We start from the raw sequence: 15,000 nt of genomic DNA, 5'->3' as shown, positions 1-15,000 counted from the left end.
TGGTGATAATTTGCCCGGGCCAATGTGTGCTGTGAGGGTCAGTACATAATAAATGTCGCCTGCAAAGCGGATGTTTTATTCTATAAAGGCCATTGCCTCTCATGAAGGGTTACAATACACAAATAAGTACAGTCATTGAAGAAAATTATACAGATCTGAAATGCAATGCCTTGTAAAAGGTAATATTGACAAATTCCTTATGACGCTTTCTTTTTCAGACGCCAGAAGCCAGAAGTAGACCAATGAAATTGAATGGGATATCTTTAAAAAGTAGGTGCAATATATCGTACCCTCAAACTGGTTAAAGTAAGACAACATAAAACAAAATGCAGCTCATCTTCATTTCCACTTTTGCACAACGGACACATTATAATAAGTGCAGAATGTTTCCTGTAACGATAATGATGCTGAGAAATTTCTGAAATTACCAAAACGAAATCTTGTCATAATGAATACCAAGTGTCTGTCTAAGGTCATACACCGGTAAATCTTAACAACATGACGAGTACAGCATGTCCTATACATGTAAAACCTATCACTATTATCAACATGGAAATTCCACTCTTGCCATCTGCACGCAATCAATCTATCTTTAAGGGACATCTTACACACGTTGATTTTTCCCATACTAAACCAAAACCAAACTGATACAACTTAAACGAACATTTGAAACCCAGTTTCTTTTACCTTTTGCATCCTTTTGCTTGTCCTTGTTGAAGGTGCAGCAGCTATCACAGAGGAGTTGGGCTTGTTGCTGTGTGTGTGTGTGTGTGTGTGTGTGTGTGTGTGTGTGCGCTCTCTCTCTCTCTCTCTCTCGCGTGCGCGCGCGCGCACGCATGTGTGCATGTGTGTGTGAGTGGGTGTGGGTAGGTGTGCGTTGCGCGCTTATGTGTGAGAGAGAATGAGAGGAGGGTTAGGGTGGGGGGGAAAGGGGTGGGGGTGGGGTGGGGGGGGGTGTAGGCAGACAGACAGACAGACAGGCAAGCAGGCAGGCAGGCAGTTTGCTGCATTCATAACAAGGTGAAACAAAGGCCGACACAGTCTCCAATGTTAAACTTTATATCAGCAGTCTATGATGTAAAGGAGCGTATAAATGTACAAAAACAACACCACCATAGTATTATTATTAAGAAAAACTATCTTTAAAAAAAACGCCAAACAAATTCCTTGCTCAACGCTCAGATGTTTTCACTGTAAATTTATCCAGTACTGAACAACAGCACACTGGTGAACACTGACATCGTTTTCAACAGAAGTTTGGTCTGAATAATTATGGTAGTCATATGTACACAAAAGGGTATATAAGACATGGCATTAGTTAAAAGAAAACAAAATATATTAAAAAAAAACCCAGCAAGGTTATGTATCAATCATGGCATGGTTCAATTTCTTTTTCAGAAACACACACACACACACACACACACACACACACACACACACACACACACACACACACACACTTCATAATGGTATTCAAATTACATTCGTTCATGAATACACTGCGTACATTTCTTCTGCGTTCGTGAACTGCGACTCCCACGTTCACTCTTATGAGCGAATGGGATTTTACGTGTATGACCGTTTCTACACCACCATGTAGGCAGCCATACTCTGTTTTCAAGGGTAATGAGTGCAACAACAACAACAACAAAAATTAAAAAAATAAAAACCATAAAATATTCAAAAATGAAGCTGGCACTTTTCACAGATTAGATCAAAATCGTATTATTCCAAAAACAAAATAATATATCATTGTTTTCTCTTCTTTTTTTTTTAACATACAGACGGACGGAATGCTAGTTCAAATTGTAGCAGTGCATAATGCTATGTTCGTGAAACAACATCGAAAAAAAAATCCGATTTTTTTTTTTTTTTAAATAAAAACTGACATAAATTATCATGGATGAGTTATGGAACATTGTTTTGATTAAACCTCTCTATCTCTCTCTGTCTCTGTCACACACACACACACACACACACACACACATCTCTCTCTCTCTCCCTCACACACACACACACACACACACACACCTCTCTCTCTCTCTCTCTCTCTCTCCCTCATATACACACACACACACACACACACACACACACATCTCTCTCTCCCTCACACACACACACACACACACACACACACACACACATCCCTCTCCCTCGCACACACACACACACACATCTCTCTCTCCCTCGCACACACACACACACACACACACACACTAATCATGCACATTGTACGCATGAATACAACTAGCTCAGACAAACTGCTGCCTCCACTGAATCGATCATTGCTTGCGTAGAAATCACCGTAAGTGTTTGGGTTTTTCCTTTATTTGTACAGTCTTCGTTCACGTTCACGGGTATCCATCCCCCACTAATTCACAAGGGAAGACCCCGAGGAAAGTCGGTCAGCTCTAAGGACTACGGCACAACGTCACACTATCTGGCACTGACTACTTCACACACACCAAAGCTTCCTGCTTTTGTCTCTGTGACAAAGGGCACCTGCATCGGGTGTCGATGTCGCGTGATGGTTGACGTGTTAGTGTGGGACCACCCACCGTCGTGCACGCACGCGCGTACTGTGCTCTGTCACGATTAAAAATGATCTTTTTTGTTGTAAATTTACACAGAAATAATCATTATGTATACTGGTACGTGTGCGGCTACGCGGGGGCACACATAGTTATGCGTTATTGTATAATAATCATAATTGGGTATGAAGCATATTGGGTTTCCCTTGCAACACCTGTGGGAAGTGCTGCGCATCCAGAATCGGTCTCTTCTCCCATATTATGAGGACACACACCGACAGATAAGCCTGCCTGCCTACTCATCCGTCGGTCTGACGGGAGACTCCATCACATGAAGCGGCCGACTCGCTCTGCTTCACTAGTACTGGGTGTTTTATCTCAGTGAAGAAACACACACACAGACACAGACGCACACAGACACAGACACACATACACACACACACACACACACACACAGACATACATACACACAGACACACACATACACACAGACATACATACACACAGACACAGACACACACACACACACACACACACACACACACACACACACACACGTCCACTGGGACTTTCGATGTGTGATCTTCAGTTAAATTCAGGAATGTAAGGACTTCGCTGGCTGCCTGGGGAGAGGAAACCTTGGGCAGAAAACGAAGTTAGTGACAGTTAAGGGGAAAGCACTCGATCTTTACTCCTACCTGTCTCAAGCACGAAGTCAGTAAAAGTATCGCCCCTTTTTTCCCTTGGCGTTGCGAATGTCACCGTCTGTGTGGACGATTTTCCATTTGTAATTTTCTTTTTCTTTTGTGATTTTCATATTCATGCACTCAACCGATTGAAAACGTACATGTTTTTTTCTTCTTTTCAGACGAAACTTGAACAAGTAGGCTAAGAACGGACAAAGGATTTTTTGTTTGTTGTTGTCTGAGTTGCCGCATAAAATCTCTCGGAGCATACAATGATTTCTTTTCCTCCTCTTCTTCTTCTCTCCCTCTCTCTCTTTAAGTGCTCAACAGAGGAGTTCTTGGACGAAAGCACACACACACACACACACACACACACACACACACACACACACACACACACACACACACACACATTAAGTCTGTGTACTTTCGTTATGATGGGCAATCTAATCTTTCTGTGAAATTCGATGTGCGTAAACATGTCTGCGGTTTTGTTTTGTTTTTTGTTGCTTTATTGTTTTTTTTGTTGTTGTTTTTTTAACCAATAAATTAATTTTCTAACCTTTTTATGCGTTGCATCACGTGGCATGTCTCCTTCACACACCACCCTTATTCGATCGATTTTCCAACAATAATGAGAGAGCTGAATAACAAGGAATAACTGAGGAAGAACGAATGGAAAGTTCGAAATTTAACCACCACTTGTAATCGTTGTTGTCAGCCGATGTTAACATGGTTTCATATAATACAGTTTTAAAGCGGGTATGTGGGGAGGTGGGGTGGATTTGAGGGGGCGGTGGAGGGGCGGCGGGGGGGGGGGGGTTAAGTGTGGGGAATTCTTATCAAACATCCCATTCACCGCAGTGTGAAGTGTTGTGTGCTGTGTTGCAGGTGGGGAAATAATTGTGATATGGTTATTAGGATTGATATGAGACGTTTTGTGTCACTGTGAACATTTTAGCAGTGACAACTACGTATTTTGTGTGCACGCTCATGCACTACACGCAAAGTGACAGAAATACGGGAAGACACGTACGCACGCATGCGAAGCCTGTGCAAGGACACACACACACATATATATACATACATACTGCACCATCAAATTTCACACAAATGTGAAAAGACATTGATTGAACAGAATTGATGCTACTGCTATCGCTGCTGCAGCTACTACTGCTGCTGCTACTGCTACTGCTGCTGCTACTACTACTACAACACAAACAGATACACAAACCACGTTACATACGGATGCAAGTTAAAAAAAAAAAAATAAAAAAAATAAGGACCTCATATCAGCGGACACAATTTCATCGATAACGGATTCCACACTGAAATTCACCACCTTGACACAATAATGCCGTCCACAGTTCATAGTCATGCTGCCTTTCTGTGGCATTCTTCTCCATGGAACAAATCGTTCACCTCTGCCTGCCGGACCAGACACACTGAACACGCACCGAACAGTTCACACTCATTTTACCAGGAAGAACACAGAGAGATCTGGTTGCCAGGTCACCAGTAGAGCCCCAACTGTCATGACACTATGGGACAGATGAAGGAGGAGGAGGAGGAGGAGAAGGAGGAGGCAGAGGAGAAGGCAGAGGAGGAGGTGGAGGAGAAGGCAGAGGAGCGGGAGGAGGAGGAGGAGGAGAAGAGGAGAAGAAGGAGGAGTAGGAGAAGGAGGAGTAAGAGGATGCAGAGGAGGAGTAGGAGGAGGAGGCAGAGAGGAGGAGGAGAAGAAGGAGGAGGCAGAGAAGGAGAAGGTGGAGGAGGAGATGAAGGAGGAGGCAGAGGAGAAGGAGGAGAAGGCAGAGGAGCAGGAGGAGGAGGAGCAGGCGGAGAAGGAGAAGACGAGAAGAAGGAGGAGGAGGAGAAGGAGGCGGAAGAAGATACGGAGGAGGAGCAGGAGGAGAAGAAAAAGAAGAAGGAGGAGGAGGCAGAGGAGAAGGAGGAGTAAGAGAAGAAGAAGAAGGAGGAGGAGGAGAAGGAGAAGACACTATGGGACAGATGAAGGAGGAGGAGGAGGAGGCAGGAGGAGGAGCAGGAGGCGGAGGAGAAGGAGGAGGAGGAGAAGGAGGAGGAAGAAGATGCAGAGGAGGAGCAGGCAGAGGAGGAGGAGGAGAAGAAGGGGGCAGAGGAGGAGGAGGAGATAAAGGAGGAGGAGGAGGAGGCAGAGGAGAATAAGGAGGAGGAAGAGAAGAAGAAGAAGGAGGAGGAGGAGAAGAAGAAGAAATAACATTTCAAATAAGATTATGATTGTGGCGGCCAATAAGTTTGAGTCAGCAATGACAGAAGTTGTGTGTTTGTGCGTGCGTGCGTGCGTGTGTGTGTGTGTCTGTGTCTGTGTGTGCACGATCAGATCTCGCGCCCGAGTTTGTCTCACACGTATATCGATAGAACCACACACGCGCATGCACGTGCACAGCAGGGGATATTGGAATGTCTGGATGGGAGTGCGCAGGACACAGACTGATTTCCTGTCCATCGCTGTGTAGGTCTGTCTTGGTTTAGGGGGGCACAGAGAACAGCGGACAAAATCTTGACTTCTTTCTTGTTGTTTTCTTTTTTAAAGAAGAAGAAGAAGAAGAAAAAAAGGAATTGCAATTGCACGAGTGTTGTTATCTCTCGTCAAGAAGAAATATGCGTAGATATGAACGTGCCAATGTTCTTTGCTCTTCATAGCAAAAAAAAAAAAAGTATGCGCACAGGTACACCATAATTATCGTTTTATATCAAACGGCATCTCTCAAGTGCGCGACTGCTTTCAATTCGTTGGGGAAAAAGGGAAAAAAAAGAAGAGAAAGGAAAGAAAGAAAGAAAAAAAAACAAAAACAACTGCACGTTGTTTGAGTATTTTCTACTCATTAGAAATTATATGACGAAAAATGCAGAATTTTCCCTGGGCATTCAGAGAGACAACGAAATTCTCCTTCATCAGAAGATGTCCACACAGAACTTCTCTTTCTCCCGAAGGACACAGTGACTTTAAAATAAAATTTAAAAAAATAAATAAATAAAAAAATTGAAAAAACCCCAACAGAACCTCTCTGCTGTCAGACACAGTGCGTGTCACTAATCTTCCCAAAGCGAAGATGCAGACATCAACACGATTTTCCCTCAGGGAAGACAACTATCTTTGTAGCAGAACATGAAGGCATCACAACGAAGTGAATGTCGCAGGCCTGTCACAAATCTGCCAGGACGAACGAATGTTACGGGAACTCACACAATCAAATTGTTCTCCCCACAATACACATGTTTCACCATCTGTCCGAAGCAGATCCCGAGATGATACAGATGCCACAGTCCTGCCCACAACAGAGAGAACGCAGACCATCAGATGCTGAAGATCTGTGTGTAGCACATAGCAGAGCTCAGGAACTCAGACGATGTCGATATACGACAATTGCCCTGATGATGTCGAATTTCATACGATGTATGGCTGTTATAAATGTCCGTCAATAAGAGAACATAGAACCACAGACGATGAGTCACAAGTTTCCCTGAAGCAGGTAACTGCACAACTTCAGTCAAGCTTGCTGAGTTTGTGCCATTGAGAGAATTGAACCCAGTGACAAAAGTAACATGCTGTATATTACCATGGTCCGGCCAACAGTGCACACTAGGTCGGATCAGGATGTAGGGTGTCATTACAAATCTGCACCTCACACGATGTAGGGGTGGCCACGTCGTTGACTTCAATGGCTGACATTGTGCACGCACGATTCTTGTGCTCACACATCCAGTGCACGAGCCCCCATACCACTTTCCACCCCATCCACCCCCCCAACCCCCTACACACACATACACACACACTAAGCACAGTGTGGCGTTTGTAGAAGAATGTCTGCATTGGGGTGTGATGTAAACATCACAAAACGTGCGTGAAGCAGACAGTGCCGAACCTCAGACGATGCAGATATCCAAATGTTGCAGGCCTGTTTCCTGAGGAAGGACAACAGCGATCCGAACCCGAGACGACGTAGATGTCACAAAAAGTGTCCGAGGCAGGGACCGATGAAGACTCTCAGACGATGTAGATGTAAAAGGTTGTAGTGCCCGAAGAACACTAGAACCCCGAATCTTTGACGATGTATAAATGTCGGGATGTCAAAGTTTTCCTGTCCGAACAACAACAGTGCCCAGAACTGGAGACGACGGAGTTGTCACGAACGTGTCCGAGGCAACGACTGATGACAAGATCATCAGACTTTGTGATCTCAAAATGATCCTGCAGCGGCCCGGTGTCCAAGCTCTCCTGTAGATCCTTGAACCTCAGACGATGTACCTGTCCCTCAGACGATGTACCTTTCCCTCAGACGATGTACCTGTCCCTCAGACGATGAAGATGTCCCTCAGACGATGTACCTGTCCCTCAGACGATGTACCTGTCCCTCAGACGATGAAAATGTCCCTCAAACGATGAAGATGTCCCTCAGACGATGTACCTGTCCATCAGACGATGAAGATGTCCCTCAGGCGATGTACCTGTCCCTCAGTCGATGTACCTGTCCCTCAGACGATGTAGATGTCGAAGTTCTCCTGCCGGAAGCAGAGCTGGGACTCCTGCAGGATGCGGAGTCTGGGCCCCATGGGGATGCCGATGCTCTCCAGGCGCTCCTCAGTCATGTAGGGCAGCTCGATCATCCCGATGTGCTCTGCCGCGAAGTTCTTGGCGTAGCGCTGTCCGCACGTGGCACACACACACACACACACACACACACACACACACACACACACACACACACACACACACACACACACAGAGATTAGTCGTGGTAGTCGTCATCCTCGTCATCATCATTGTAGTCGTCGTCGTCACGTCGTCATGATCATCATCATCATTATCATCATACAGCACCTATCATTACTATAGTTATTATTCACTCTCATCATCATCATCGTCATCATCATTAATATTACTATTATTATTATTATTGATATCATTATCATTATCAATATCATTATCATCTCACAATATAACACTGAGAACGGAGAAAAAGGAAAAGACAGAAAATATGCTCTCTCTCTCTCTCTCTCTCTCTCTGTCTCTCTCTCTCTCTCGCATCAGAATAGTCGATAATAAACAGGGCTGAACATGTCAATCGCAGTTGAACTGCAAATCAATCACAGTCCATTAACAAAAATCCATGACAGCTGCACGTGCTCTCTAACAATCGATTAATTCGATCAACCACTGCTATAAAGAAAACAATCATGACCAAAAAAAAAAAAGGGAGAAAAAAAAGTAGGGTGCTTTATATTTCACGTCAATTGTTAAACACCATCCTCCTCCTCCTCCTCCTCCTCCTCATCATCATCATTTTCATCGTTGTTGTCGTTGCTGTCGTCAACATCATCAAGACATATCTTCGGTCACTAACCAAACTGTAAGCCGCTTAGCGAACAAGAGGTCATTTGCACATCAGACTTGTACTTGTCTACCTGGGCAGAGTCAACTGACAGCTGCCTTTTAGGCGCTCATCATTCGTTTCCTGTGTCATTCAGTCAGGCTTCAGTCACCCACGTGCACGCACGCACATGTATATCAAACTGAATCATCATCATCATCATCATCATCATCATCAACAACATCATCGTAATTCATTCATTATACTGTACAGTAGTTGAATAGACTGCAAAGTACAGGAGCAACTGCAACTACAGCACCAATGACAGCATCACTTGTAGCAGTGGTAGCAGTATTTGTAGCAGTGGTAGCAGTATTTGTAGCAGTGGTAGCAGTATTTGCAGCAGTGGTAGCAGTATCTGTAGCAGTGGTAGCTGTATTTGCAGCAGTGGTAGCAGTATTTGTAGCAGTGGTAGCAGTATCTGTAGCAGTGGTAGCAGTATTTGCAGCAGTGGTAGCAGTATTTGCAGCAGTGGTATTTGCAGCAGTGGTAGCAGTATTTGCAGCAGTGGTATTTGTAGCAGTGGTAGCAGCATCTGTGTCAGTGGTAGCAGTATCTGCAGCAGTGGTAGCAGTATCTGTAGCAGTGGTAGCAGTTTCTGTAGCAGTGGTAGCTGTATTTGTAGCAGTGGTAGCAGTATTTGCAGCAGTGGTAGCAGTATTTGTAGCAGTGGTAGCAGTATCTGTAGCAGTGGTAGCAGTATTTGCAGCAGTGGTATTTGCAGCAGTGGTAGCAGTATCTGTAGCAGTGGTAGCAGTTTCTGCAGCAGTGGTAGCTGTATTTGTAGCAGTGGTAGCAATATTTGCAGCAGTGGTATCTGCAGCAGTGGTAGCAGTATTTGCAGCAGTGGTAGCAGTATTTGCAGCAGTGGTATTTGCAGCAGTGGTAGCAGTATCTGCAGCAGTGGTAGCAGTATTTGTAGCAGTGGTAGCAGTATTTGCAGCAGTGGTAGCAGTATCTGTAGCAGTGGTAGCTGTATTTGTAGCAGTGGTAGCAGTATTTGCAGCAGTGGTAGCAGTATCTGTAGCAGTGGTAGCAGTATTTGTAGCAGTGGTAGCAGTATCTGTAGCAGTGGTAGCAGTATTTGCAGCAGTGGTAGCAGTATTTGTAGCAGTGGTAGCAGTATTTGCAGCAGTGGTAGCAGTATTTGCAGCAGTGGTAGCAGTATTTGCAGCAGTGGTAGCAGTATTTGCAGCAGTGGTAGCAGTATCTGTAGCAGTGGTAGCAGTATTTGCAGCAGTGGTAGCAGTATTTGTAGCAGTGGTAGCAGTATCTGTAGCAGTGGTGGCAGTATTTGCAGCAGTGGTAGCAGTATTTGCAGCAACAGCGTCAAACCCCGCAAGGGTACAATCACACACATGTACTCACACAAGCAAAGGCGAGCGTGCTCGTACAAATACACAAAGGTGCACGTATGTGAGGAGAAGGGCGAGGAAGAGGAGCGGATGAAGAAGAAGAAGAAGGAAGAGGAGGAGTAGGAGGACGTGGAGAAGAAGAAGGAGGAGTAGGAGGAAGAGAAAGAAGAGAAGAAAAAGAACAACAACAAATCATAATATTAATTCCTACAATTTTTTTTTTAAAACCGACTGACCTCATAGCCTAACTTCTTCAGGAATATCTCCAGTAGTGGCGGTTCCTGACCGAAAAACCTGAAAGAGTATTAAACAACAGGCATTAGTTACAAAAAAAACAACAACAACGGTAACAACAATAACAACAACAGCTCTCTCTCTCTCTCTCTCCTCAAATATCACAACAGAACACAACACAACATACACTCACACACACAATTTCTCTCTCGCTCTCTCTCTCTCTCTCTCTCACCTCTCCCAACACACACTTACACCTACACACCTCACCGCCCCCCCCCCCCACACACACACACAATTTCCCTCTTTCTCTCTCTCTCGCTCTCTCTCTCTCTCTCCTCCCCCCACCACACGCACACATACACACACTCACACCCGCACACCTCAACCCCCCTGCCCCCTAGCACCACCGCCCCCCCACCACACACACACACGCGCACGCACGCACACACGTGAACACATAAGGACAATACCACTCATAAAAAAAACCCCCTCCAAACTCACTGTGTCAGTTTGTTGATCCTCTTGGGGTTGGTCAGCGACGGGATCCATCCCCGGAACTTCTCGAAGGGGGCACCGCCTCCTGGGCCATCCCCTCCACCTCCTCCTCCTGCTCCTCCACCCCCCAGCCCCCCCGCCCCAAACCCCCCTGGCCCAGCCCCCACACCCACCGCCCCCTGCTGCTTCAGCTCGCGCACCTCCCGCTTCACGAGGTCAAGGTCACGGCGCAAGGCATTGTGGGCCTTCAGCTCGGAGGACAGGTGCCCCAGACTGCGGGCCAGGGTGACCACGTGGGACTCTAGGCGCTGGAACCTCCGCTGTATGGACCTGGGTGGTGGGGGTGTGGGTGTGGGTGAACGGGAGACAATGGAATGAGATTCTTTTATATCACAGCTCCTATATCTTGGTTGTAATCAGTGTGCTGACTGTTTAACATAATATCATCACAGCTCCTATATCTTGGTTGTAATCAGTGTGCTGACTGTTTAACATAATATCATCACAGCTCCTATATCTTGGTTGTAATCAGTGTGCTGACTGTTTAACATAATATCATCACAGCTCCTATATCTTGGTTGTAATCAGTGTGCTGACTGTTTAACATAATATCATCACAGCTCCTATATCTTGGTTGTAATCAGTGTGCTGACTGTTTAACATAATATCATCACAGCTCCTATATCTTGGTTGTAATCAGTGTGCTGACTGTTTAACATAATATCATCACAGCTCCTATATCTTGGTTGTAATCAGTGTGCTGACTGTTTAACATAATATCATCACAGCTCCTATATCTTGGTTGCAATCAGTGTGCTGACTGTTTAACATAATATCATCACAGCTCCTATATCTTGGTTGTAATCAGTGTGCTGACTGTTTAACATAAGATCATCACAGCTCCTATATATTGGTTGTAATCAGTGTGCTGACTGTTTAACATAATATCATCACAGCTCCTATATCTTGGTTGTAATCAGTGAGCTGACTGTTTAACATAATATCATCACAGCGGCAGCAGCAGCAGCAGCAGCAGCAGCAACAACAACAACAACAAAAATATCAACAGCACAACTCACTAACACATACATGATTGTACTGTGTTGCAGTGCATAGTATTGCATTACTTTTTGTCACAACATATGTCTCTGTGTGAGATTCGGGCTGCTCTTCCCGTTGTTGAAAAGCGCGTCGCTACAGTGCGGCGAAATCCATTTTGGTTGTTGTTGTTGTTGTTGTTGTTGTTTTGGGGTTTTTTTTAATTGTCTGCAAGTGCATTCGTTACAATTCATACACACACGGAAAACTCTACTCAAACAACACAACACAAAAGAGCACAACACACACACACACACAAACACACAGATATATATATATATATATATATATATAGAGAGAGAGAGAGAGAGAGAGAGAGAGAGACCTATATTATATGTATAAATATACCTAATATATATATATATATATATATATATATATATATATATACACACCTATCATCGAACGCAATGACGCCTCCTTGAGAAAATGAACTGAACGGAACACTATCCTCCACTTCTACCTGCTGTAAAAGTATCTCCTTTGACAGGGCGACACCTCGGAATGTACGATTGAGTGTGCGAGCTATCTGCTGTAGCGTCAATTCAGTGCCTGGCTCGGCTGATGACCGGTCCACTGCTTCACGCGCTGTTTGTGTCATTTTTAAGTATCGGTTATCCATTCCCGGTCTCTTGTATCAATTTCTGCTTCAGTTCCTCAAAGAGGCGTCGTCACTGCGTTCGGACAAATCCATAAAACGCTACACCACATCTGCTAGTCAGATGCCTGACCAGCCGCTTAATCCAACGCGCTTAGTCAGGCTTTGATAGCATGCATATATATTTGCGTACCTATCAGAGTGGGTTTATTCAACAGAGTTTTGCCAGCGGAAAACCCTTTTTTGTTGCCATGAGTTCTTTTTCCGTGCGCCAAGTGCGTGCTTGGCGCACGGGACCTCGGTTTATCTTTTCATTCGAATGACTAAACGCTCAGTTTGTGATATTTCCAGTTTGTTGATATATTCTCCTTGACGTAAGGAGAAAGGGTGAGAGGGGCGGGGAATCGAACCCAGGCCCTCACGGGACACTGCATTGGCAGATGAGCCTCTGAACCATTCTTGCCACCTCCTTCCTGTATCTTGCACGCTACACATCACTAGGAGTAACGCTCAGTTTATATCACAGATTGACACCAGTTTACAGTTGCTCCAATAGCAAAAGGAGAGCTGTATGATCAATAGTTTCTCTACTGCAATGAGAAGTCATTTACAGCTTCGCCTTTTGTGAAATTCTATGACTCTCAAACAAGGAGGCATGATTGCACTGGCTTTAATGCTACCAATCTTGGGGGCTAGTTGGCCTCTGGGAACCATCCCAGCGCCGACTGACCTAAAACCCTCTTGGCCGAGAGAGTGGGGATGTTACTTGGGCAAGACACTCTCCACCATATTCAAATTCTTGCCCAGATTATCGAGACAGCAGTTGCCTCCTCTGCTGTTCTGGTGGTCATAGTCGGACACGACTATCATACATACATACATACATACATACATACTTCTTCGTTTGTGGGCTGCAACTCCCACATTCACCCATATGTACACGAGTGGGCTTTTACGTTTATGACCGTTTTTACCCAGCCATGTAGGCAGCCATAACCATCTTCGTGTGTGTGCATGCTGGGTATGTTCTTGTTTCAATAACCCACCGAACGCCGACATTAATTATAGGATCTTTAATGTGCGTATTTGATCTTCTGCTTACGTATACACACGAAGGGGATTCAGGAACAAGCAGGTCTGCACAAATGTTGACCTGGCAGATCGGAAAAATCTCCACCCTTTAACCACCAGGCGCCGTTACCGAGATTGGAACACGGGACCCTCACACTGAAAGTCCAACGCTTTAACCACTCGGCTATTGCGCCCGTCATACATACATACGCCACCCCTCACCTGAGATCTTTGACGGGCTTGGACGACCCCGAAGACGACATACCAGCAGCTCCTCCCCGGAAGTGCCTGGCCCCTTTCCTGAGGGAGCTGGTGTCCGAGCTGGCGATGCTCCACCTCCGCCCTCCCCTCCCGCCCCCCACCACCCCCTTGTCCGCCCCCATCAGCTTCACTACGTCGTGGTACATGTTCTCCAGGCGGCTCAGCTGCCCGCGGAGGCCACGCGAGGACGGGTCCTTGCCCTGGGGGGAGGAGTAGGAGGAGGCGGTGGTAGGGGAGCCCGGGTAGCCTCCTCCCCCTCCTCCTCCTCCTCTCCTTCCTCCTCCCTCACCCAGCTCTGAGAGGTCGGAAGGGGCGATGGTGAGCACTGTGGTTTCTACGTCGAAGGACAGGTCGTGGTCGTGGTGGTCGTGGTGCCTGGGACTCTCGTTGCCTGACTCTCTGACGTCATCCAGGCTGCGGCTCCGTGCTGGAATACACAAGGGGTTCTTTCTTTAATTCAACGTCTTTTCACTTCAAGTGATATCAGACGTGCCATGTGTGTGTGTGTTGGGGAGGGTGGGGGAGGGGAGGTGCGGGGGTGCAGAAGGGGGCTGGGGGTGAAATGGAACACGTGACAGAAAATGCTCACCACGTATGGGAAAAGAATATCGCTGTGATGGTATATTTCTGGATATCAAAAAGGACATCAAATACAATTGCAGGCAGAAAAAAAACATAAAATGGGTGGCGCTGTCACTGTAGCGTCGCGCTCTCCCTGGAGAGAGCAGCCAGAATTTTACACAAGGAAATCATTCTGATGTGGCAAAATAGTAATGCAAAACCATACCATACCATACCATACCATACAGTACAGTACAGTACAGTACAGTACAGTACAGTACAGTACAATACGATTCGTTCGTACTGATCAAACTCGGCGATCAAACATACCGATTTTTTTCATGGGGTAAAATGAATATGTAGATTAATACCACTGTATGCCTATGGATTAACTCCTATGTACCTCAACATCGATACATCAGCTCCTCAGAACCCAAAGATGTACAGTTGTTTATCCCTCGAAACTCTGTAGAACTCCTGGATTACCCTGTGCCGACAGTATTCAGTGCCTATCGTAATCAGTAAATGAAGACCTGTGAATTAATTCCCTATTTTTTCTGCAGTACCTGTATCTAAACCCACAGTAATCAATTAGTGCCAGTTCTGCAGAACCCTCTCACCGCCAGTCAATTTAGAGTGCAAAATTCCCCTGTGCTACAAACACAGAAAATATGGTGTCTAAGAATAGCTGGGGAT

General features: G+C 45.6%; 1 protein-coding gene across 1 annotated transcript in view; it reads right to left on the bottom strand.

Moving 5' to 3' along the window:
* Nucleotides 1-4,947: 4,947 nt before the first annotated feature.
* LOC143295956 (uncharacterized) overlaps nucleotides 4,948-15,000 on the bottom strand; it is a 10,959-nt gene continuing 906 nt past the window's right edge. The window contains exons 2-7 of the mRNA XM_076607662.1: nucleotides 13,705-14,170; nucleotides 10,722-11,045; nucleotides 10,220-10,277; nucleotides 7,726-7,900; nucleotides 7,501-7,525; nucleotides 4,948-7,198 (exon numbers count right to left, since the gene is read on the bottom strand). Of these exons, the coding sequence (XP_076463777.1) occupies nucleotides 7,733-7,900; nucleotides 10,220-10,277; nucleotides 10,722-11,045; nucleotides 13,705-14,170 (1,016 nt within the window). The 3' untranslated portion in view covers nucleotides 4,948-7,198; nucleotides 7,501-7,525; nucleotides 7,726-7,732. The remainder of the gene's footprint in view (nucleotides 7,199-7,500; nucleotides 7,526-7,725; nucleotides 7,901-10,219; nucleotides 10,278-10,721; nucleotides 11,046-13,704; nucleotides 14,171-15,000) is intronic.

The sequence above is a fragment of the Babylonia areolata genome, chromosome 21 (genome assembly GCF_041734735.1).
Source record: "Babylonia areolata isolate BAREFJ2019XMU chromosome 21, ASM4173473v1, whole genome shotgun sequence".
NCBI classification, from domain to species: domain Eukaryota; kingdom Metazoa; phylum Mollusca; class Gastropoda; order Neogastropoda; family Buccinidae; genus Babylonia; species Babylonia areolata.
Note: the sequence above shows the minus strand (reverse complement) of the source record. Positions and strands in the feature narration are given on the sequence as shown.